This window comes from Xiphias gladius, chromosome 21, assembly GCF_016859285.1.
Source record: "Xiphias gladius isolate SHS-SW01 ecotype Sanya breed wild chromosome 21, ASM1685928v1, whole genome shotgun sequence".
In the NCBI taxonomy this organism is placed as follows: domain Eukaryota; kingdom Metazoa; phylum Chordata; class Actinopteri; order Istiophoriformes; family Xiphiidae; genus Xiphias; species Xiphias gladius.
This window is the reverse complement of record NC_053420.1, coordinates 27748386-27770814: the sequence shown is the minus strand read 5'-3', so window position 1 is coordinate 27770814 and position 22429 is coordinate 27748386. Positions and strand designations below refer to the sequence as shown.

The following is a 22429-nucleotide window of genomic DNA, read 5'->3' as shown; positions in this document are numbered from 1 at the left end:
TAATGAACACCAACCATAACTCCCAGTCCCCTGCTTGTTTGCTTTTATGAAATATTCAGGTATTGTTTTGCAATTTATTGTTAATGCTTATTATATTTTTAGTCCTTTAGTTTCAATCATGTATTCTTTTTAGTTAAACAGTGCAGCTTCCTAGTCGCATCTGTGGTACGCTCACTCTTTGTCTGCTGACAGTTAGTGTAGATTTCTGGGAAAAGTCAGAATGCAGACTGGATCGCAGGTGTGCCTCAAAAACTTGCAAAAGCCTTTGTACATCTGGCCCATCTGTAGTGATTTCAGTCCAGATGGTATTTTTATAATCATCAAAATTAACACAGATACATTTCCAAATAAAAACTGAATATAAGGAATCCTGTATTCCCCCTAGAAGTTGCTGAACTCTTTGCTCTTTGCAAAGGAAATACATAAACACCTATCAGCTTCATTCCTGGCTGGTTTTATTACATAAAGTAAGAAATGGAAAACAAACTGGAGTTCATGTCCTTTACTGTTTGTGTGCGTGTGTGTGTGTGTGTGTGTGTGTGTGTGTGTGTGTATGTGAGAGAGAGGGAAAACGACATCTGAGTCCAGTTGATAGCAGAGCTGCCCACCACCTAGTGAACGCTTTATCAGTAGGTCTACAAACTTAATAAAAATGCTAAAAATGTTGAAGCTGATTTGAGGACTTGACGTTCTGATGATTTTTTAAAGCTATACTCAGCCTCAGTACATGGTAATTACATGTCACTGTGACGGCTTCCACTGTTATTACGCAGCACTGCTGCTGGGTTGCACCTGCTGAGATCTGTGCCGCTTTATCTGCACACTGTAATGGAGCTGTTAACAGATAACACACTAACTGCTTATTATTCCAGGCCTATCAGATCTCAAAGGGCAATGGTGGAGAAACAGAAAGCAAGAAAGAAAGAAAAAGAGAGATAAAATAACAGCCTCAAACACACCTCTTTTTTGGCCCTGTGTCTTCATCTGTAGTCAAGATCAGACACCATCTGTTCAACATGTAAAGCGGGATGCCTTCTAACGGTCTGGTAAAGGTGGCGTGTGGTGAAAGGTCTCTGGCCTGGTTATGAAGAAAACCTCCCGGATCACAGAGACATTAATTAGTCCAATGGACAGGATCCTTCCTTTCACAGCTCAGCTCTCCTGCAGAGTGCTGCAGCCCGCCACATAGAATACCATATGGTGTGCCCTTGTGCCATCTTCTCCCGTGGGCACTGGGGAACGAGCTTCAAATGGGCCATGACAGGGACAGTGGGTGATGCTGCAGGCTCTGCTGCCATAGTGTTTTGTGTGAAATAATCTCTTGGTTGTGGATCAGTCCGGTAAATTGTTGCATTGACACTGCACACGTCGTCTCCTCTTCCCTCTTCCCCGTGTGTCCTCTTCTCACACTGTCGTAGCACTGTGGCATTTTGCATGCATGTGGAAGAGCCTTAGATAGCCATGCCATGGCTCCATTCTCTGCATCCTGGCATGGAGAATGTGCATCGGCCGGTAGCCAAAATATCTTGGAGTGTGCCCCGCTCTCCTTGGAATATGGAAAAGCTTAGGCCCTGGGAGTGTGTCTGTGTGCGTGAAGAAACAGTGGAGAGAAAAGCAGGAAAGCAAACACTCACACACTGACTCATGCGCTCCAGCCGCTGTTTCCTCGTGTGGTGACAGTCTGCACCTGCAGCACGCCAGCCATTCTGATGCACAGGCCCACAGTCACTCCGCCTCCTCTCACTTTAAGCAGTCCATTAGCCAACAGTGGCTGAGTGCTGCTCTAGCTAGCTGGGCAGTAGCAGGATGTGTTCAGCTGGCAGAGAGTGCTGCCACTGGGAACTCGCAGTGAGGTCCACTTGTGCGGAAATACTTTATGTCCAGCAACCCTCTTATGTCTCCTGAATTGTTCGGAGCACACTGCAGTTGTTCTCATGAGTTTTCTTTATGGAAGTCTGCAGCCATTAACATTTATAGAAATGCTGTATGAATGAATTCATCTTTTCTGTGAAAACTGGCGTAATTCTCTGTGCTGTGGAATAGAGTGTACTTTGGACAAATTCCAGTAACTCTGTACTGATCCAAAATTCAGTGGAATTTAAAAATAAAGTTCCAGGCTTGCTCATGGGAATCCCAACAATACCTCCTGTGTGATCCCTGAGATAAATACAGTAAAGGACTGTGACTATAACTCAAGGCAACCTGTTAAGAGATGATTCCTGCTGTGAGGCCTTCTGACACCCACCATTTTCCTGTTGATTTATGCCGTTCATATGACTTCTACGGGTCAGAGGAAATTGGAAAAACGTCCTTCGAGGTGACTGCTGTGTGTATAAATGGCAGCTCAGTGTTACGAGGCACTTGCTTGTATCCTTCCTACGAAAGATAACTGCGGCTTGTGGCTGTGTTGTTCTCTGGATTTATTCCCACAGACGACAGCCCTTTCTGATGAACTCTGTTACAAGGGCATATGCTCGCAAAGGCAGCTGAGCGTGACCATCAGCATAGTATTATGCATATGCAGGTTGACACAAGGTTTCATTGTCACTTTCCTGTGCTGGACAAACACGGGACTGATATCTTTACAGAATGAAAGCAAAATTTCTGAGTGGAATAAAAGAAGTGCAAAAATACTGTAGATTGAGCCTGAAGACATCTGAAGTGAATGAAGAAAACATAACAAAAGATTAAACTATGTTCTTTTTTGTCATTTGAAATTCACCAAAATGGAGCTCTTGTTTAAAGTCGAGGACATTTTAAAGAAATCCTGTGTGCAGATCAGTTTTCCACTAAAAAGGAAAACTAATCTGAACCTTGCGCCAGCCAAGCTAACACTGTGGGAAACAAAGCAGGTATTGTGTCAGTGCTTACAACAGGGTCATGAGGCAAGACTTGCAACTTCCCAGTTGGAAGGGATGGATTTCACAACAGACTTAGGCCGCTGTTATTATGGACTGATGGCTGTATGCTTTAAAGTAAGATATCAGGGAGTTTAATGGCACGAATGAATGACTACGCTGTATTTAGTCTGTTATTGATTACTGAGATTAAAATTTATAATAGGTGGATTACGCCAACTCAGTTAATTTGCCAAAATTTAAACAAAGTCCTTTTCAGACATGGAATATTAATGGCTTCATCTGTCTCTGTTATTGTTATTACTCTTAGAAAAAAATCCTCAATGCTCACATGATATTTGGCACCACTGCTGAAGAACAGAGGTGTGCCGGAAAATAATGATATCAAAGAAGTGGAGTGTTCTCACTTGTCTCATGGCACAAGCCTAAATTTAATGCTATCGCATTAAAGCTGCACTTATCAAAATTTCTACCTGAAGAAAAGGTCAAACGATTATGTGTAATGTGAAAGGGATCGTTTGTAGTGATGGACCCTCAGACTATTACATATCTCAGCATTTCCCCTCAGCCCTATGAAGCTGTTTGGTGTTTTTCTACTAATTGTTTGTTTTTATGGCCTAAAACTTTACTGTTTTGGTTCACTCCCACAGCTCTCATCATCTTTTTCTTTTTTTTTTTGAGCAGCAGCAGGCAACTGTTTTTAGTGAAAAAATTTTAAGCTCTAATAAATCCACTTTACGCTAGCTACCTGGCACCGAAAGACAGACAGTCAAGGAGCCAGATATTTCCAGTTGTTGGTGGAGAGCAAAACAGAGCTAAAAGGAGAGTAAATATTTGACTTAGAAACAGAACCACAACTCCAAATGAATCTAATGTTCCTACAGGTTTGCTGGATGTGTAGAAAGACAAGCGTTAGTGAACAAATTGACCATATCAATTTTATAAGGTGATACTATGTCAGTGTTGTGTTAACAACTTGTTGCGTTGCCCCCAAGTGGCCACACATCAATTAATTCAGATTTAATGTAAGGCTACAGGAGCACAAGCTTAAATACACACACGGGGAAAATTCAAAGCCTTATTAAATGCAATCAGTGTATCAGTTAGCAGTATTTATGTAGTGTTGGAAGTGTTACAGAAATTTTACTACGTCCCAGGAAGAGTGCTGTTGTGATATTTACATTATAAGTATAAAGTATATCAGACATTATTCAGACCTGAGCACAATTTATCAAATTGTCATCATGTCAAGGTTTAGGTGTGAAAGGGGCCTTAAATTGTAGCTAATGTTGTCAGTAAATGCTCCTGCAATCTTTGTCTGCTTTCAGATTGATTGCAAGGCAGTTGATTTGTTTCTGCATAAAGTTAAACATATTAACAAGGTATTGTAAACAGTGCAAAACTCTGCAGACAAGAGACGAAAAACTAGATGCTTGAAAAAAACATTGTAATAAATATGAATTTTATACGTAAGACCTAAAAGAAAAATAAATAATATAGACTTAATGTAGAAAGTGAAATCAAAGGGAAAGTAAGAGTGTGATGCGTGGGAGGATGCGTGTGTGTGTGTTTGTGTATTTCTTCAAAGGGAAAGGCAAAATGAGGATGAGACTCACGGCATGTGCTGTGCTGAGGCAAAACTTCAAGCAGTTTGGGTCATCAGATGTGTTCTGTTTGAAATTGTCGAGAGATGTGGGTTTATTGACAGCGTGATTTGAATTGCGGCACAGACGAGCTTGTCTTGTTCTAATGGAGAACAAACAGCAGCTTGTCTGGGACTATGGTGAGTTGTAGGCTGCTGGAGTATCTTGTGTTATTAGTTCCAACATGTGAACTAAATAGAAGCGGTGCTTTTAAGTGTAAAAAGGGACTTGAACCGATGTATATATTCATAAATAACACACTTTGAGTCTCCCTGTCGGAGAGTTATATACTTTTAATACTGTCAGCATCTTAACAATGCTTATCTTTGTTTGTGATCACATTACCTTTAACCCAGCTACACTAAACAGTAAAAACGCTTGCAAGCACAGTTTCATCCAGGTGCTAAACTGACTGAAGACAACATTATCCAAACCACACTGACCTGTTTGTTGTTTTTGTCATCAGCACTTTAACTTTAAAAGCCAAAGGCAGCTGTAATTGTGGTTCTTAGCTACAGGAAATAATTTTCCTGCTCAGACATTACAGTACTGGAGAATCTAGTTTGGGAAGTGCAACCATTGTGACAGTCTCTCATTATCTGTAGCACAGGGGAGGCTTCACAGCAGGACAATTACACACTGGCCTCTGTGACAGCACTTGTTGACAGGAACTGACAAAACAGGAGGCAGATATGCTTGCATCTGAAAGTCGAAACATTTACCAGTTACCGGTTTTAATATATACTACAGTATATATACACACACACACACACACAACACTCAGGGACAACATTAAAACCTGATGTATATGAACCTGTGTATAACATGTGCATTTAATGGGTTACAAGCAGCTAACTGTGTATTTTTCTTAATAGTACAAAATAGCTTCAGAGTATTTCCATTAGTTGAAGAGAATTTGAGCTTTTGCCATGAAATAATAATTATGCAGACATAAAGTGGGCGGTGAAAAGAAACAAAAAACGGCTGGAAGACTTGTTTTGGAAGCGACTTTGACAATAGTAGCCTGAGCTCTCACAAGAGACAAAAGGGAATATCTCCAAAGGCATCTGAAGCATTTGAAGGGTATTGCCTTTAAGTAGCATAGATCTATGTGTCATAGTTACGCTTCTTAGAATTTAGCACAGTTTTGACAGTGTGCTTACAAGCCAATAAGCTTTGTCTTGCTACCAATTGTCTTCCTGCCCCCGAGGTTCATAATGACGCTTGTTCAAACCGCCCATGTGCTCCCACACCCATATCCTTGTTTCCCAGCTCTGAACTCCTGTTAGCATGGTCTCAAACTGCTGTGTTTCAATTTAGCTATGCTGCTTTTGTTCATTTATCACAGTATCAGCTGTGAGGGAGGGGGACGACAGAGGAAGGGGAAAAAACTTTGCGCTTGTAGTCCCTGTGGTGTGTGGAATCTGGCAGCTTCGGGGACAGATCCATCAGCGATGAGGCCTCCCTCCTCGTGCATGCGCCAGTGGTCTCCAGCACAGCATGAGCAAGGTCAGCTTCCATTAGATATGCAGTAACAGAATGATGTCTCTGCAGCAATTTATGCAAAGCCTGCTGCTGGCTCCTGGTAATTCTGCTTTCTAGAGTATCTGAAACTGTGTGTGTTGATATTCATCTGAGAGTGAGCCCCTTTAATTTAGCTGAGTGCCAAACTTTGTGCTGCTTTGCGTTCAGATAGCTAGTCTCTTGAGAGGAAGGCGAGCACGTGTTATCACTCCAGCTGTATAGGGGAAATGTGGTCATATGCAGGCTTTTTCTCCCTGGGGCTGATTCCAGACATACTGCAGGAATGTAAAGCTTGAAGAGTCATGCAGTTGTTATCGCTGTACCTTACTTTAGCCTCAGTCTTTCCGCCCAGGTCATAATCCACTGGTCGTAGCTCAAACCCCAAATACAAGAGGTGTTAAGTCTGCATCATCATCTTAGGAAAAGAATACATCTAGAGTGGAAAAACACACTGCATCTCTTAACGCATGGTGCTTTGTGGGTTATGCCTGAGTATCTCCCATCAGTGTTACACTAGTTGTCAGTGTGTTTGACAGGCTGCGTGTTTATGTGGGATGTTGGTGGATGAGAGCAGTGTCCTTGAGCCTCCCAGCCGTCTGTCTGGGTGATTGTCTGGACTCTCACTGACATCTTGCAGTCTGCGTTGGATCAATGGGGCTGAGACATGTCAGAGAGAAGTGCTGCTGCTTTCTAGGATGAAGAGCAACATGACAACTTGATGAGGTGTTCAAATTTTACTGCCCAGTAGAGTAGCAGATGCCCAGTGACCTTAGAATGTGGACGAAAACTCCAATATCACATCCATTTGTGATCCCCTGACATGCGTCTAGTAACACCACAAGGTTGAGATTTTGGGTGTTGAGGGACAACTATTGCCATGAACTTTGGTACAGACATTCATGTCACACTCAGAATTAATAGTATAGTAATCACTTTAGTGATCTGTCTCACTTTTCCCCTAGCACCATAATTTTATTCATTAAATTTGAACTGTCCAATACTTTGGTTTATTACTAGTTACCTACAAAACACAGCCTCAGCTTAGCACTTTGTTTTAGTGCAAAATTAGTAACATGTTACCATGCTAGCACACTAAACTAATATGGTGAACGTGGCTAACATTTTACCTGCTAAAACATCAACTTGTAATTGTCATCGTGAGCATGTAAGCATGTCGACTGTTGTGCAGAAGTATGGTGTCATAGAGTTGCTAGTGTGGCTGTAAGCTCCTGAGGCGCTTTCAGACAGAGAGCGGTTGCCGGGTGTGGCCAGTGTTGTTGGGACGAGGTTGCCAGCTGCGGTTGGCAAACGTGCACGGCTCTTTGCTGATGTGTTCGGAGTTTATGTTGGTACAGCTTGTTTAACTTGCTGTCGCAGTTTGCCATGTGGCCATGGTAACCACGGAAACCACAGCGAGGGAAACGATACAGGAGACACACACATCAGATCAAGAGAAACCATCTGTGAAAAACATCAGCTTCAAAGTCTAATTATCTGGTCTGGGCCAATAAACAACTTTATGATACTACTTAGCAAAAACTGTTATATTAATTGTTTCATATTGCTAATTATTTCCTCCAATTAAAGTTACAACCTGGGTGGATATTGAATAGCAGCAGCATGCAGGCTGGTAGGATCGTGGGTAAGGGTGGCGGCAGCAGTGGGAGCCACTTGCCTAACATCGCTATAACCATAGTGTTTCCACTATGGCCAGTCTGACTATGAAGGGTTTTGTTGTACCTGGGTGGTGCGTGCGTAGAACGCCGTTGGTCGGACTAAATTTCAGTGGGTAATAAAAATGTATCTAACTTAATGTAAGCTATTTAAATCTACCTCTTTCTGCGTTCTCTTTCTTTTTCTGTTCTCTCTCTCTTTCTCCCTCTCGCCTCGGCCGGGTATCACCACATGTTTTCACTTCCTGTATCCATCGTTTCGAATGAAAAGCCCTCCGCAGAGTCGTGCAACTTCATGACATTTCAGTGGCATCAACAATTTTCCAGCGGCGGGGGACTGTTGCTGCAAAATGTGCACAGTGGAAACACTGCAACCAGTCATCCAAAGTGCTTTCGCTCCACCTTACTCTGCTAACGTGAATCTGACGTTAATCTGGAAGGTCAACACCAGAATATTCCAGGTAATAAAAGCACATATGAAGTGCTCTTGTGACTCTCTTTCAAAAGTGAAATGTGTATTAATGTAATACGACGAAGCATTTCAGTCATGGATGACAGCTGCAGGCCTGTGTCTTCATTCACGTGACTATATTGCAGCAGTTGGACCCTTACTTTAAAGATTCATCACACTATGTAATAGTAATTTATGATAAATATGTAGTAATGCAAATAATTCACAAGCCACTAAGGGTAGCTATTGTATTCTGTCTTCCTCTTTTGCCAGGGCAGTGCTTTTTGCGATTACTCGACTGCACTGTGCTTTTCGTGCATGCTAATGGTTAGAGCCATGGATTGTACAGCTGGATTAGAGTTGTGTATTGGCCAAACAGCGATGACTGTGCACTCTGAGGGCTCTGCTCCGGAGCAGGTTATGTTTGCTGGAAATGATAGGGAGAAGTTAGCAGTAGCAGCTTGTGTCTCTGCTATCAGGTCCTGTGTGCAGCTCCTCCACCGCTGCTTGACATTTGCTTTGCGTAGCGATGCCACATTTCTGATTTCAGCTGATTTCCTCCCTCTTGTCGTTTCTTATCTTTTCCGTTTATCCGTGATCCTTCAGTCTATCTGGCTGCCTCATATTTTGGCCTCTCATCTTCCCTCCTTGTTTGGCTTGTCTCTCTGTTTCTCTGTCACTCCTCTGAGGAGAGAGATGATCGGGTGTGAAAAAAAAAAGGGAACACTCTATGCTGTTACCATGGCAACTGCATCTCTCGGAGCTGAGCCAGTACTCTTCCACAGACATGCGTCCGCCCTCTCTCATTCTCCCTCTGCTCGCCTTACTTAGATTAAAGCTTACCTCTGATGAGAATAAAGAGAAAGAGAAAGAGGCAGGAGGTACAAAGGACAAGGCTGTGCTTGTTAGGGAAGAGTAGCGCTACATAACCCTCCAAGGAAACAATATGCTTTTCTCTGTGATGAATTATTATTACTAATGACAGATATCAAAGAAAGACATTGTCAATGAATTGCTCACTGTGTATAACAAAGGAAACAGGCCGTGTATTCTGCACTTTAAGGTGCTTTCTTCTCCTCTGCGGAGGTCTGGGCCGAAGGGTTGACAGAGGCGACTGTGGGTAATGGTCTGTTACAGGAAATTATTGCATTTGCAGGGCTCTACTGCCTTGCTCTGTGACATCAATCTGTGTTAATATGGCAATTAATCTGATTTCATGAGAAGATGTCTCAATAAGGGACCACATTTACCTCAATCTAATTTTGGATTATGTAATTTGCGTTCTCATTTTTTTTGTATGTGCGTGGGTTGGTGTGCATGTGTCCTCGAAGGGCTTTTCCCTTATTGGCTGACATGTATCATACAAATCTTTTATGACCACTTCAAAGCAACAGTAACTATTGATGTGTGTCATGGTTGGCTGTATGCTCATTAATGTGCTCAGAACAGAAGTGTACAATATCCACAGTGGGGAACAAAAATGGTTATACTGGAGCTGTCAGGTAATTTGTTGCTGCGAACATAGCACAGCTGAGACAGTAGATGAATGCATTGTGTCATGTAGCCCAAATGGATGTTATGTGAGAGGGGATGTCAGCTTCAGTTGACTTGGACAGAATGAGAAAGTGTGCACCTGTAACACACACAGGGGGACACGCTCGTTATCTTCAGCTTGGCTGATTCGGACTGGGAGGTGACTGCGATAACAGAAACACACGGCAGCACTGAATATTTGCTTCCCTTCGCCATCAGAACGCGATACCCGACGGAGTTTCTCCTCTCCAATCAGGGAGTTTTCCAGGCAGTCAACAATTCAGCCAGTGAGGGGAAAATTGATTTAGAAACTTACAGCTCAGTGCCCAGCTGAATCAGACAGTGAGGGGGGAATGAGGCCCTGAGCGGACATACCACTCCACGCTTCACTTTTGTCCCCAAAGAGGCAAATTAATTTCTGTCAAATCACTGTGATTATAAGTAATGGGATAATTGCGATGGCACAGCAGAGGACTAGAAGGAGTAGGAGTGAAGGGGGGTTTTGCTCTCCTTTGACCACATGCAATATGTCAAGACCTTCCCTGGTTGGGAGTCGGAGGAGGGTTGTCTCTCCTCTGAACCGTGTTCACCGTGTGAACCGTTTGTGTTCTTGCCTCGGTTGTCAGCCATGATTGCCTACAACCCCCAGGTGCATTATGGTGATGTGATTTGCTGCCATATAGAACCTGGATTATAGACAAAGTCCTAAGGGAACTCTATTATACACAGGCATTATTCTTATATGCTGTGCTGAGCAGATCCTACTGAGGCTATGTTCACACATTATGTGCCTTGCTTTCCTTTTACAAAAGGTCAGGGAAGAACATGTACCAGGGTTATGACTGTCTTTTTCATCTAGCAGGGAATCTGAGTGATTACAAAAAAAATCCACCCTTGATAACAAATATATCGATCCACAGGATGCTCATTGTTTTTAGGGTCTGGTTGATGGGCAGCCTGTTTTTCCTTGTCTTTTGGATAAGTGGCCAGAAATGGACAATATCATCTCAACAGTGGAGTTTAATAGCAGGAAATTTTCAGGTTTTTGTCTCTTCAGACTCACAGAGCAAAGGCTTGATTTTGAGTTCACCACTTTGCTCTGACATTCAAGAATCATACAGGGAGAAATCCATTGTGGGGGAGGCAGGGCTGTCGGTCAAATCACAATGTAGTGCAGACAATGTAATTGTCATTTTTGCATCATACACATAAAAGTACCCAGCTCATGTGGGCTTATAAATCATCAAACATACAGCTGCAGCAGTGAAACAAGACTTGTCAGAAAAGAACGTAAATCATTACAGAAAAATCTACAATGTGAACAAAATACTTCTCCGGCGTTGGCTTCTCTGAGCTATACAAACAAAATCTGACATCAAAAGGTTCCCTTCCTAAAACAAGTGAAGTCTTTCATAATCGGCTTAATAGAAGCCTCTACATTATTTGACAAAATTTTGCATGAAATAATTTGTTTGTTGCATACTGTACAAGAAATTGTATTTTTGTGCTTAGAGTTAGATGACAGTATCGATACTAATCTAATATTGGTAAATATGAAGCTGAAGCTAGGATGTGATAAGCATAGTTTAGCATAAAGACTGGAAATGGGGTAACAGCTAGTCTGGCATTATCCGAAGTACCTCTAAGGCTCACTAAAAAAACACTCCAGGGAGTACCTGTTCCCAGCCAAGAAATAGATTTAGATTAAATTAAATTATGATGTATTATTATAGGATAAGCTTCTTGGTACTGTATACAGTACTTTAATCAGCTCCACCTTTACCACATAAAGGTGGAGCTGATGTGTAAGCATCGTTTACACATTAATGCATCAATAGTTATAATCCGATAATATAACGTATTATTCTGAAACAGAACATTCTGCATTATGAGTACTTTTACTTATCATATTTAAAGTATTTTTTGATGCTACTACTTATGTTCTTTTGATTTTGAATGCAGGACTTTTACTTGTAACACAGTATTTCTACACTGTGGCTTTGCTATTTTTACTCCAGGAAAGATCTTAATACTTCCCCTAGCACTGCCTGTTTGTAGCCTCATATTTATGGCCGTATACGACAGTAGTATTGATCTTCTCATCTAGCAAAAAAGCGAATAAGCATATTTCCCAAAATGTTTAACTATTACTTTAATATACTGTATTGTGAATATATCACAATAAGATTTCTCCTCACTAATATAAAAATATCATAACATACAAATATCTTTAATATCTTTCTAATGGGCCTCTGTTTAAACATGCTTACAATACACACCTCTCTAAACTAACAAAACTGGCTGCTCTCCTCTTTCACTGCAGCTGTTGTTATTCTTTTATCCACCCACAGTGTAACCTGCAACTAAAGGCAACGAGTATGAGCTGATTTCCAGGACAATGTAGAAATAGGCAAAGTGAAGTAGGAGCGGATGAAGAAGGCGGTGGGGAAGTGGAAAAGAAAATGACAAAACTTGAAGCACCTGCTCTGTACTGTAAACATCTTTGTGTTATTGCTTAATTTCAGTAGCATATAGTCCTCATTTTATTTGTCAAATGAGGACTATTCTAAGATTTAATAGGGTACATGATAAGCATTTTAGCCAGTTACATAGTCCATTGCATCATGGAGCGATACAGAATGGAGCATTACAAGCGTACATACCTGCTCATGGATGAGTGATAAGACTCTTATCAGCTTTTTTGTTGAACACTTTGTTGATTATAGGAATGCACCGCTGATAGCAATGAGCACCGATGGTAGAGCTCATGGCCTAATTCACTATTTCATTTTTTTTGGGTAATCTTCATCTTAGTGCCAGAGCTTGTCTTGCATAAATAGATGATCATTATCTGGCTCAGTGAGAGATTTTCTAATCATGTAAACGCCCTTGACAGCAAGGTGAATTACAGCTTTCAGAAGTTGTAACAAGGGTGATCCTGGCACTAGTGCTGTTATTGTTTTGGGGTGAATGCATTCTGAATTATTCACAGTCTCCAGGTGCAGCTCCTGCTGTTATCTCAGCTCTTTTGATTGTGAGAAAAAGCATAAATTCATGTTTTTGAAATGGTTTTTTGAAGAAAAGGTTCTATTCAGGTGAGACGTTTAAAAAAAAAAAATTTGCCGTGTTCTTGTCCCTTCTCAGGTTGGCGTTACTTTGTTGAAGCGACAGAGGCAGGCCCCGTGTCAGAGGTGAAGAGAGCAAGACAGGAGTCCTCCCAGACAGCAGGGGGCAGCAGCAGGCATGCAGGACTCGACCTCAGACAGCAAGATGTCCAAACAGGTCAGCATGGCCCTAAATGGGCTAATGGATTACTTCTAAAGCCACAGACTCCCCAGTGGTTGTGTAAAGTAAAAATATACAGGAAATATTAGCCTTTAGTCAATCTAATGTTTTACTAGACCAATTTAACCATAAAGTATTTTAAAAAAAGGCTCCAACAAATCGATCAACTATGTCAGTGTTGTTCTCTGTGCTGGTTTGGGTTGGTGGGGTGGGAGATCTCCTCCAATACAATGGAGATGAAAATTTCAACAGACCTCACTGTGGACAGTTTCAAATGGAGTGTAATTTAGCAGTTTTTTTTTTTTTTTTTTAAATATTTTGAGCATCATAAATGAAGTTCGATTTGTCCACAAACCTACAAAACCTTGGCAACAACGCCCAAACTATCTGGATGAATAACTACTAACCAGAGGTTATTGAGAAAATAGTCATTTTAGTAGTAATTTGAGTTGAAGAGAGGGGCTGTGGTGCGTTTGAAGAAAAAAAGATTCATCTCTATGCAGTGGGAAATCCCATGACACAGTAATACACCCAAAATAATTAATATTCACCACCCCAACTATGCTGTCTGTGTAGTGACAAAATATTTTTATTAATTGAATTTATGATTTTCCAAACACTAAAACTGCCATCCCCAATGGAAATTGTGACCCAGAAGCAGAACACAGACTCAAGTTGTCAAATACTTCAAGAGATTTATTACTGAATTCAAAGGAGGTGGTGATGATGAAGAGGACTGGAGATGAGGGCAGGCGCGGACTGAGTCTGTAGATGATAGGCGACTGGGCACGCAGGGGCAATGACTGACTGGTGTGTGGGTCGTGGCTGGAGAGGTGGCCAGGCAGATGAGCGAGCTGATGGCAGGAGAAGCCAGGCAGAGGAGCAGGTGGCTGGCTAACGTGCTGAGTCGTGGACCTGGAGCACAAGAGAGACTATGTTAGTTAAAAGAGCAAACTAACTCAAGGAATCAAAACTGACCAAAAGCCGTGGCTGCAGCGTTAATACCATACTGGATGACAGACCAATCTGGTGATGAGTGAGAGGAGGACTAGGGTTTAAATCCTGCAGAGTTGATGAGATAATGAGGAGCAGGTGAGTTGGCTGCAGCAATCTGGAGAAGGTGCAGTGCGTCGCCCCCTCAGACCCACACAGAACCAACCAAGAGAGAGAGAGAGACAGAAACACACAGGAAACACAAGGAAATATGCTAAAAACCTAGAGCCATGGCCAAGAACATGACAGAAAACCCTGTCCATGTGTAATGATAGGTTTATCTAATTACAGTAACTTATGGTACAATAAAATGTGTTTTCATCGTTACATTCTGTGGCCAAGTTTTGTCATTTACTTTAATGACTGGAGAGGTCGTGTCCGTTATATCGGAACGCATTCATGTGCTCAATAATACCACTACTGCAGATACCGCAAGACTTTTAATTTAAGCAGCAAAACTGAAAAATCACTGTGAAAAGGAAATGACAGAAAAATAAGAGAGTAAACGGGTCAGACTTTTACTTACTTTAAATTGAAAATGTCCCAACAGCTGTGATGGAGCTCGGGACTCACCCTGAGGACAACCGGTGTCGTGTGTTACAAAAGACTTGGATGGATGTGAATCTGTAGAGCCAAGTGAATGAAGCAAAATTCAATACACAAAAGGTGTTTTGTCATTTTGGAGTTCTCTATTTGTACGCTTCTGTCAACCAAAGCCACACAAACTCTGTCTTTTGCACTCTCTGTAGTGTTTATGGACCAATCTGAAACGTGGAAAAAAGCCTGATGTTCAAACTTTTCCTGTGTGCAGGAAATTTAACCACAAATTTAACCACATTTTTTCATGAATGAGTGGCTTTGAGGCTTCCTCTTATTTGAGATTTGTTCCGGCACCATGAAATTGTGAGACAGAGCCTGAGAGTCGGTGTGTCCTGCCAAAATTGTGACAGTTTGCAACCCTGACAATTCAAACAGGAAATCACTGTAAAATCACGGGCTGTAACATGACTACAAAAAAAAAAGGGGTGGGGGGGGGGTATATTAACAGTAACTAACAGTGCTTTTATTTATATATTTTATACATGTAGAAATCTGTGTTTCGGAATTAATAGTATTCATGCAGTGTAATCTGCTAACCTAACCAGAGCTATATAATTATTTAGTGTGATTAGCATTATGTTTTGCAACTTGAGGCACAGTATATTGTATTATTTCTGTGAAATGTAATTTTAATCTCTTCCCAGTTTACATCATTACTAAACAGCATTTTATTAAGAGTGAGGTCAGATATGTTGACCCTATCCCATATTACCCTTTTTTACTCTTCAGCCTAAAAGGGTCATACAAGCTAATCTTAGCTTTGTCAGTTAGTTCAGCTGGCTAGCAATAGTCACACCTAGCAGTTAGTGGGTGTAAATGATTAGTAATAACTAATGTGTATGTAAGAACTGATCTTTGAATATCAGTCCAAGGCCAAAGAATAGGGCTCTCTGTTGTCACCCTAATGAAGATGACAACAGAGAGCCGTAGTCATGTTCCACACGCCTTTTTAACTCAATACAATCACTAATTTAGTATTTTTTTCATTGGTTTTTCTGAAAAAATTACGCATGTTCCTGGGATCTGGTTTCCATATTCTAAGACGAGTTGCTATCAACTATAGCTGAACCTGAAACCTTTGTGATTTTAACAAAGTTAAACAACGACTACTTTGTGAATACAGAAAAAAACTACAAGCGCAGCAGAATGGGTGCTTTGCAACTTGGTTTCGTCCATATCCATAAAACTCACCAATGCCCTCTTCTAAAATCTTTCTAGCTGTAATCTCAGGTGCCTAAAAACTTCTACAGCATTCTGTCCCCCTTCTCCTCACACCTCTCTGGACCTGCCTCTTCTGCCAAACCATGTTTTTTATGGGAAATAATGTTCGTTACAGGTCATTAATGCAATGGTTTTGTCAGGTCTGAAGCAGAGTTGTCAAGTCTTTGTTTCAAAGAGTTTGGAGAGCTTGTGAGATACAGAGATACATCACTCATGGCTGCTGTGATTGGATTTGTGATTTATGTTCTGTCTTTTTGTCTCTTGGCATTTAATAGTAGATGTAGAGTATACTGTATGTCGTTCACTGTTTGAAGTGGCAGACTTACCCAGATTGCTCACAATTTCCAATATTTATTAAAGCCCCAATGCTGACCCTACACCACTGACTTTCACTCAGGCCACTGCAACCAAAAATTGTGATGTTTTTCTAGGAGAGATAATAGAATGTGAAATTCCTCATATTTTAAACAAGGTAGAAATTAAAATTTAATATTGTCTAACGAACTTAATCTTATGGCGCTGTCCTGATACCGGCACTAAACTAACTAAGTATTTCATATCACTTAGACATCAGGGATGACGGATGAAATCCATAACTGTGTCATTTGACCTTCTTTGTTTTTTGTTTTTTTTTAATATTTGTAAAGGAACAGAACTCTAAGCATCTGGACGAACACAGAGAAACAGATGAAATGTCTGAGAAGATGTCACCAAACAAGAACCTCAAATCTCCCCAGAAAGGCTCCAAACGACTTAAAACCGCCCCCTTCAAAGTGACCCTGCTGGACTCCTCCGAGTTTGAAGGAGAAATTGAGGTATGCACAATGGATAAACAATTTGTGGAAGCTCGTTTTCTAGAATTAGCCTTAACATGCTTTGAACAAACTGTTGAAAAGCAACATTCTTTTTCTTCCTTTGTTATTATTTGCCTATGTGGGCAGTTGCGTGTGTTGTATAGTGCTACACAGAGCGGATAAAACAGGCAAAATGAATAAAAGAGACGGTGCCGTGCTGACAGCGCACCAGGAGAGCGAAGCCAAAGAAATGTTACACATTTCTGTTATACACACAGTGGCAGAAAAAAATAGTGCAGCATGAAAGTCTTCATTCCACACAAGATATCTGTTGTCATTACTCCAGCAGTGTGAAATAGGACATTTCCCACTTGCTGCGAAAGGGAACTGAAGGCATGCGTAAGAGAGGAGAAAAGAGATAGCTGTAAGTCCATATCCTTAGATACATGCACGGAAGGAGGACTGAGGTTTTGAGCTGTTATTACCAGCAGCAGCGTATACCTCTGGTGAAATAAGCCTATCTTTTCCTTCTAAAATACCTTTGGCAGGATTGTGTTTGAAAGAATTCATACCCAATTGCTTGACCATGGAGACGACTATGGAGCAATATTTTAAGCTGTTTCTGGTTTACGCTAAACTTTCGATTCCTCTCACTAGGAATTTATAAGACCAAATCCAGGACATGATGCGTCTGTCTGGCACCAGTGCCTCTGCACCAGAGCTGAGATTTTTCTGGGCCAATTGGTGTCACCCGGGCTGTGTCACAGTTCAGTACCCTGCCTCTGCATTACGTCCACAAGACTTCTGTCTGATCCAGCATGAGAGTGGAGACTTACTATATGGTACATGCTCATGAATATGTCTGGGTATCAAACCTTCCGTATTTTCTGAGTGCCAACGAAAATGTTTCTGTAGCACTGAGTATCACAACAGTGTTAAGTATCGAAAGTTGCAACAAGTCCTGCAACCTAAATGACGAAATAGGCTATTGCCTTTCAAAATGACAAGTATTAACGTATTGTGAATTGGCACCCATATCAGTAGGACAACACTGTCATTACAAGTGACCATTACAAGAATGATTCATTTGACTAATTTTTTTTTCTTTTTTCTTTTTTTTTTATCTGCCATCTTCATGGTTAATGTTTGATTATGTTTAGGCAACAAAAACTACTTAGTTTCAGTTAGAGAAAGATGAAAAGAAACATGGATGTGAGCAGCGGCTCTCTGGTGTCAGAGTTGGAGGCTTTGTGTGCCTCCACTCGTCCCTAATAAGTTTTGTAGTGTCATAATGTTATCCTACCTGTGCTTCTCAGTGACAATTGTCACTGAGAAGCACAGGCCACAAGAGGTCACATGTCAGCAAAAGGTAAACAAAGGTTGTTTTAAAGCAGTAAAGCAAATAAGTGCATTTCCCAAAATGTGGAAGTCTTTCTGTAAATATTTGGACAAACTACTAGTGTTGTTGATTTTCTGACAAGGACAGCTTTGACAGTTAGCACTGAATGCTGGCTGAGATTCTCAGACTTGTTTACCTAAAAAATCTCACCACAGGGTCATTTCATAGCTCTTCTGGGGTAACAATCTTCTTCATCAGACGGAGTTTGTCATGGAATTATAAATGTCAAAATTAAATTTTTTTCTGACTCAGTAGAGACAGATTAAAAAAATGAATGGTCAAACTCTATGCTGCAGACGCTGAGATGTCCCAACTTTCAGTCTCTAGCATGGGTCAAGCGCCAAAAACACCGGATCCTACAATTCCCGTGTTGCAACTCATGTCCCGAGTTCCCAAAGACATGCTAAAAATTTGATTTTATTCGATAACGCAAGCCAAGACATGATGATGACGTCACCAGGGTCATCTTCTCAGATTTTGGAAAGCTCCTCCAGAGCCACAAAATACATCATAAGGTTGTTTTCATAGGTTAAGTAGTGACCTTGTGAGAAGTTCATTGATCTTCATGTGTAAAATCAGTGGAATTCTCCTTTAACACTGAATAATTGAAGAGTTTTTTATACTGTATTTTGTTAAAGGAAAGGTGTTTATAACCCTTAAACTAAAGTATCAAAAACATATTGCTTTTGTAATGATACTGAAACTCAGATTTCATCTTGGCATTCATATAAAAAATACTGAGCCCTACTAATTTGTCACAGGAAATAACTTTTGTCCAATAAAAGCCCCTTGCCTATAGTCTGCTAATTGGATGTTAGAAAATCTATAGTTATTAAATGATTGCAAGCCAGGTGCAAACAAAGAGAAAATAGAAGAGCACTGTTATTATGAGCCTTCCCTTAGGACACTTATGCACAAAAGAGTGAAACTTTAGTCCCTCTTCTATATTTAAGAACAGCAATGTCGCACCGTTATTCCGCCTCACTGTTCTGTAAAAAAGGTACTAAGACGGAATGGGGGAAATTGTTGCGGCAATAAGCCTGCAGCAGAGATAGTCAAAGATCCCAATCGACATCTATGTAAAAGAGAGAGCCGGCGTGGCGGGACAGACGCCGACGCTGTTGTGTTACACGTCACGCCTCTGATTCTGGAACATCAGCATGCTATCTAAAATCACACCCCTCATTATGCTGGCTTTGCTTCTTTACACTGAACCAAACAAAGCCGGCATAATGAGGGGTCTTCTTAGTGGCAATATAGCAGGATATCTGTTTGAAAGAGGCATTTGTGCGGGTGTTGTGGTGTCGTTGGGGGATGGTGCTTTTTATGTACGAGTGTGTGTTAGGTAAGAATATCAGGAATGCTACGCTTGGACCGACGTCTCTAACCCTAACCCTAACCCTTTCCAACATCACGACAATAGTTTGCATTATGGTCATGAAAGCTTTTGTGTCTTAAGTGCTCTTCTTGAATATCCGCCTGCCCTTGAAGCAGTGCCAGTCATTGCCAGAGAAGGATTTACAAAGCAGCCTCTTGTCATCACATATTTCCTAAAGTAGTTATAGTATGGTGAGAGCCTCAGACCTCCAGGTCATGGATGGGTTTGCTCCAGCTTCCTGTCTGTAATTGTTGGAGTGGAACTTCCTGCCTGCCATATCGGAACCTCTCTTGTGCCTTCAGGAGCTGGTGATAACAGCGCTGCAAGAAGGCAGGCCAGACTTTGGGAGTGCTCTACCTGGAGGATGTGCTGCATTCATGGGTTAATTAAGTGTCCTGTCATGGATGCATGGCTTAGCGTCCCTGCGGTCCTCAGGCGGGAGAGGAGGCACCATGCCCTAAGCCACTTCTCTCACCCAGCCTCATGCATGGACAAGCTTGGCGGAGCTAATGTGTAGAACAGATCTATTTTGGGTGGAAATGAGTGTTTCATGCTGGTTAGTTTTCTTTTCACTATGCCAAGATTTTGTTTCGGGTTTCCGATGTCTATTCAGGCGGCAATCCTGAGATCATTATTGTACAGTTAAATATTGAATTGTTCCAGAGCAGAGAGCAAATAGGCTGGATCACCTCAGTAATGGACTATTAAGATTCCATATGCTGATTTGTTTATTTAATTTTTCTGGTTGCAGCTGATGTCATAAAGCATGCTCTTCCTTCACATAGAGATTGTTGCCATTGGGGCCCTACTGACTGACAGGAAGAGAGCTTATGAACACTTTCCTTTCACCCATAATGAGGCAAAGGTGAAACACTTTTTTCAGTCCTAGCCTTGAGATATTAGAAACAAGACAGCAGAGGGATAATATTGCATCTGTTTCCTGGCAACTGCTTGCTCCATCTCCTCACCTCGGCTTCAGGGGAGGAGGCACCTTGAGTATAGTACTCTCTGTGTGATTCATTGTTAGGTCTAAACAATAACATACTTCTTTTGTTGTTTAATATTAAAAAGTGGCATATGAGCTCATGCATGAATTGATGCTGTTGTGCCAATATTTCATACACTACAAAAATGCCTTGTGAAATTTAAGTGAAGACATTTTAGATACCAAGATTTTTTTCTTGAAACAAGGAAGTTTGGCTGTTAGCACAGTAAGAGATTTTCACAATTTTCAAGCTAAATCAGTGTGTTCAGCTACCAGAAGTCTTTTTTATAAGATCAAAAAGACTCATTTCAAGGCATTCTTGGTAAGAATCATTAATTCAATTAAAAGGCAATTAATAATCAATATTAGGGGATTAAATTACTTAAAACAAGTTACTGTTATTCTTGTTTTTAGATATCGAAACTCCACAGAGGCAAAACCTGTATAGAGTTGGCCAAACAGGTTTTGAACCTGTAACATTCAAGTTGGGAGGCTAGATTGCCACCATCTTGATCTGTGGGTCTGCCACTAGGACTAGGCTGAAATCTGTCATCAACTAATGGATGGATTATCATGAAATTAGGTTCAAATGGATTCAACGTCCCCTGACTTTAAGCGCAACCATGAGGCTGACATTTTTGGATATGAGTGAAATGTTTCGCTAACAATAGGATGGATTAACATGAAATTTAGAATATTTGTGGCCCCCATATGATGAATCTCCAGGACTTTGGTGGTCCCCTGATTTTTCCTGTACTGCTATCAGCAGGTCGAAGTTGTCACATATCTAGTAAAATATCTTGATCTACAAGATGGACTGGGGTAAAAATTTGTTCAGATGTTAATGGTCCCCAGAGGATGAATTTCAAAGACTTTGGTTTTCCCCTGACTTTTCATTTTGTGTCATCATCAGGTCAAAGTATCATTTGTCCGGTACCAGCAGACATTATCATCAGCATTTGTTTTACTGTTGGTTTAGTACTAATTAGTAAATGTTAGCATGCCAACACTCTAAACTAAGATGATGATTCATGATAAATATTACCTGCTAAACATCAGCATTGTCACTGTGAGCATGTTAGTATGCTGATGTTAGCTTTTAGCTCAAGCTCATAGATCCACTAGCATGGCTGTAGACTCTTGTCTTGTTCAATAACAAAGGAGAATGTGAAAATATCGCCTTTGATGACACATTTGAGCAATAATGTTGGGACTACTTAAAACTTAGTGATTTTTCGTGAAGAGTCTACATCATTTTCTCTGTACCTGGCTATTGTTTAGTCATTGCTGTAGATGTACAATATGTGCTATTCTGGTTGATATTATTTTCATCAGAACAGGATGTTTGGTCTAATGATCATTCTATGTATAATTGAATGGGATGTAAAACATCTGATACACTATTGTTATCAATGGAATGTGACAGGCACTAGATAATCCAATCCATACTCAAAACGAGTTGGAGTAGAATTTATATCTAAATATAAGATTATCTCACTTACTTAGAAATATAGTGTTTGCAGTGTATTATGTGTCCTTCAGATGTTACAGTTCCTCAGGTTGAGTTTTTTGCTTCTCCACCTCGCTTTTTTGGTACATTGGTTTCTCCCAGGCTATATATCCAAAGATATACTGATCTGTACCAAATCTGGTTTTAATTTTTCTTCAGCACGGTGAGCAAAATGTTTATTTGTGCATCCTGATGTTAACTAGTCAAAAAAAATCCACATTGAAACTCTACTTGAATGGGAAAACATGAAGTTTACAAATAAATGTCAAAGAAAGTTTTGTTGTTATGCTCACCCTTTAACTCTGTCAATAGCAGAGAAAATCTCTGCCTACAGTTCAAAGACCAATCTTCCCCAGCAATTCACAGTCCATTTTCACTGTCAAGTGTGTGATGCACACTGACTGCGAAACAACGCAAATGGCTGGGCTGTTTTATTTTGTACAGAACCAGAGAACATGCTCTTGACAAGAGCAGCTGTCTATCGGGCCTGCTATTGGTGAGCCAAATTTGGCCCTATAAGACTGAACTACCGGTAGTAGACTCTTATAGTAGAAAATATTTCCTTTGCTTTCTTTTGACCTT

The 22429-nt window shown here is 40.9% G+C and overlaps 1 protein-coding gene across 11 annotated transcripts in view; it reads left to right on the top strand.

The window, feature by feature from the left end:
• The window catches only part of LOC120807421 (band 4.1-like protein 1), an 81440-nt gene that overhangs the window by 30814 nt on the left and 28197 nt on the right, over positions 1-22429 (top strand). For 6 of the 11 annotated variants that reach the window (XM_040159446.1, XM_040159443.1, XM_040159442.1 and 3 more), the window contains exons 3-4: positions 12827-12964; positions 16429-16596. In XM_040159446.1, coding sequence (XP_040015380.1) covers positions 12926-12964; positions 16429-16596 — 207 coding nt within the window. In that variant the 5' untranslated portion in view covers positions 12827-12925. The other 5 variants (XM_040159436.1, XM_040159440.1, XM_040159441.1 and 2 more) reach the window with 5 other exon arrangements.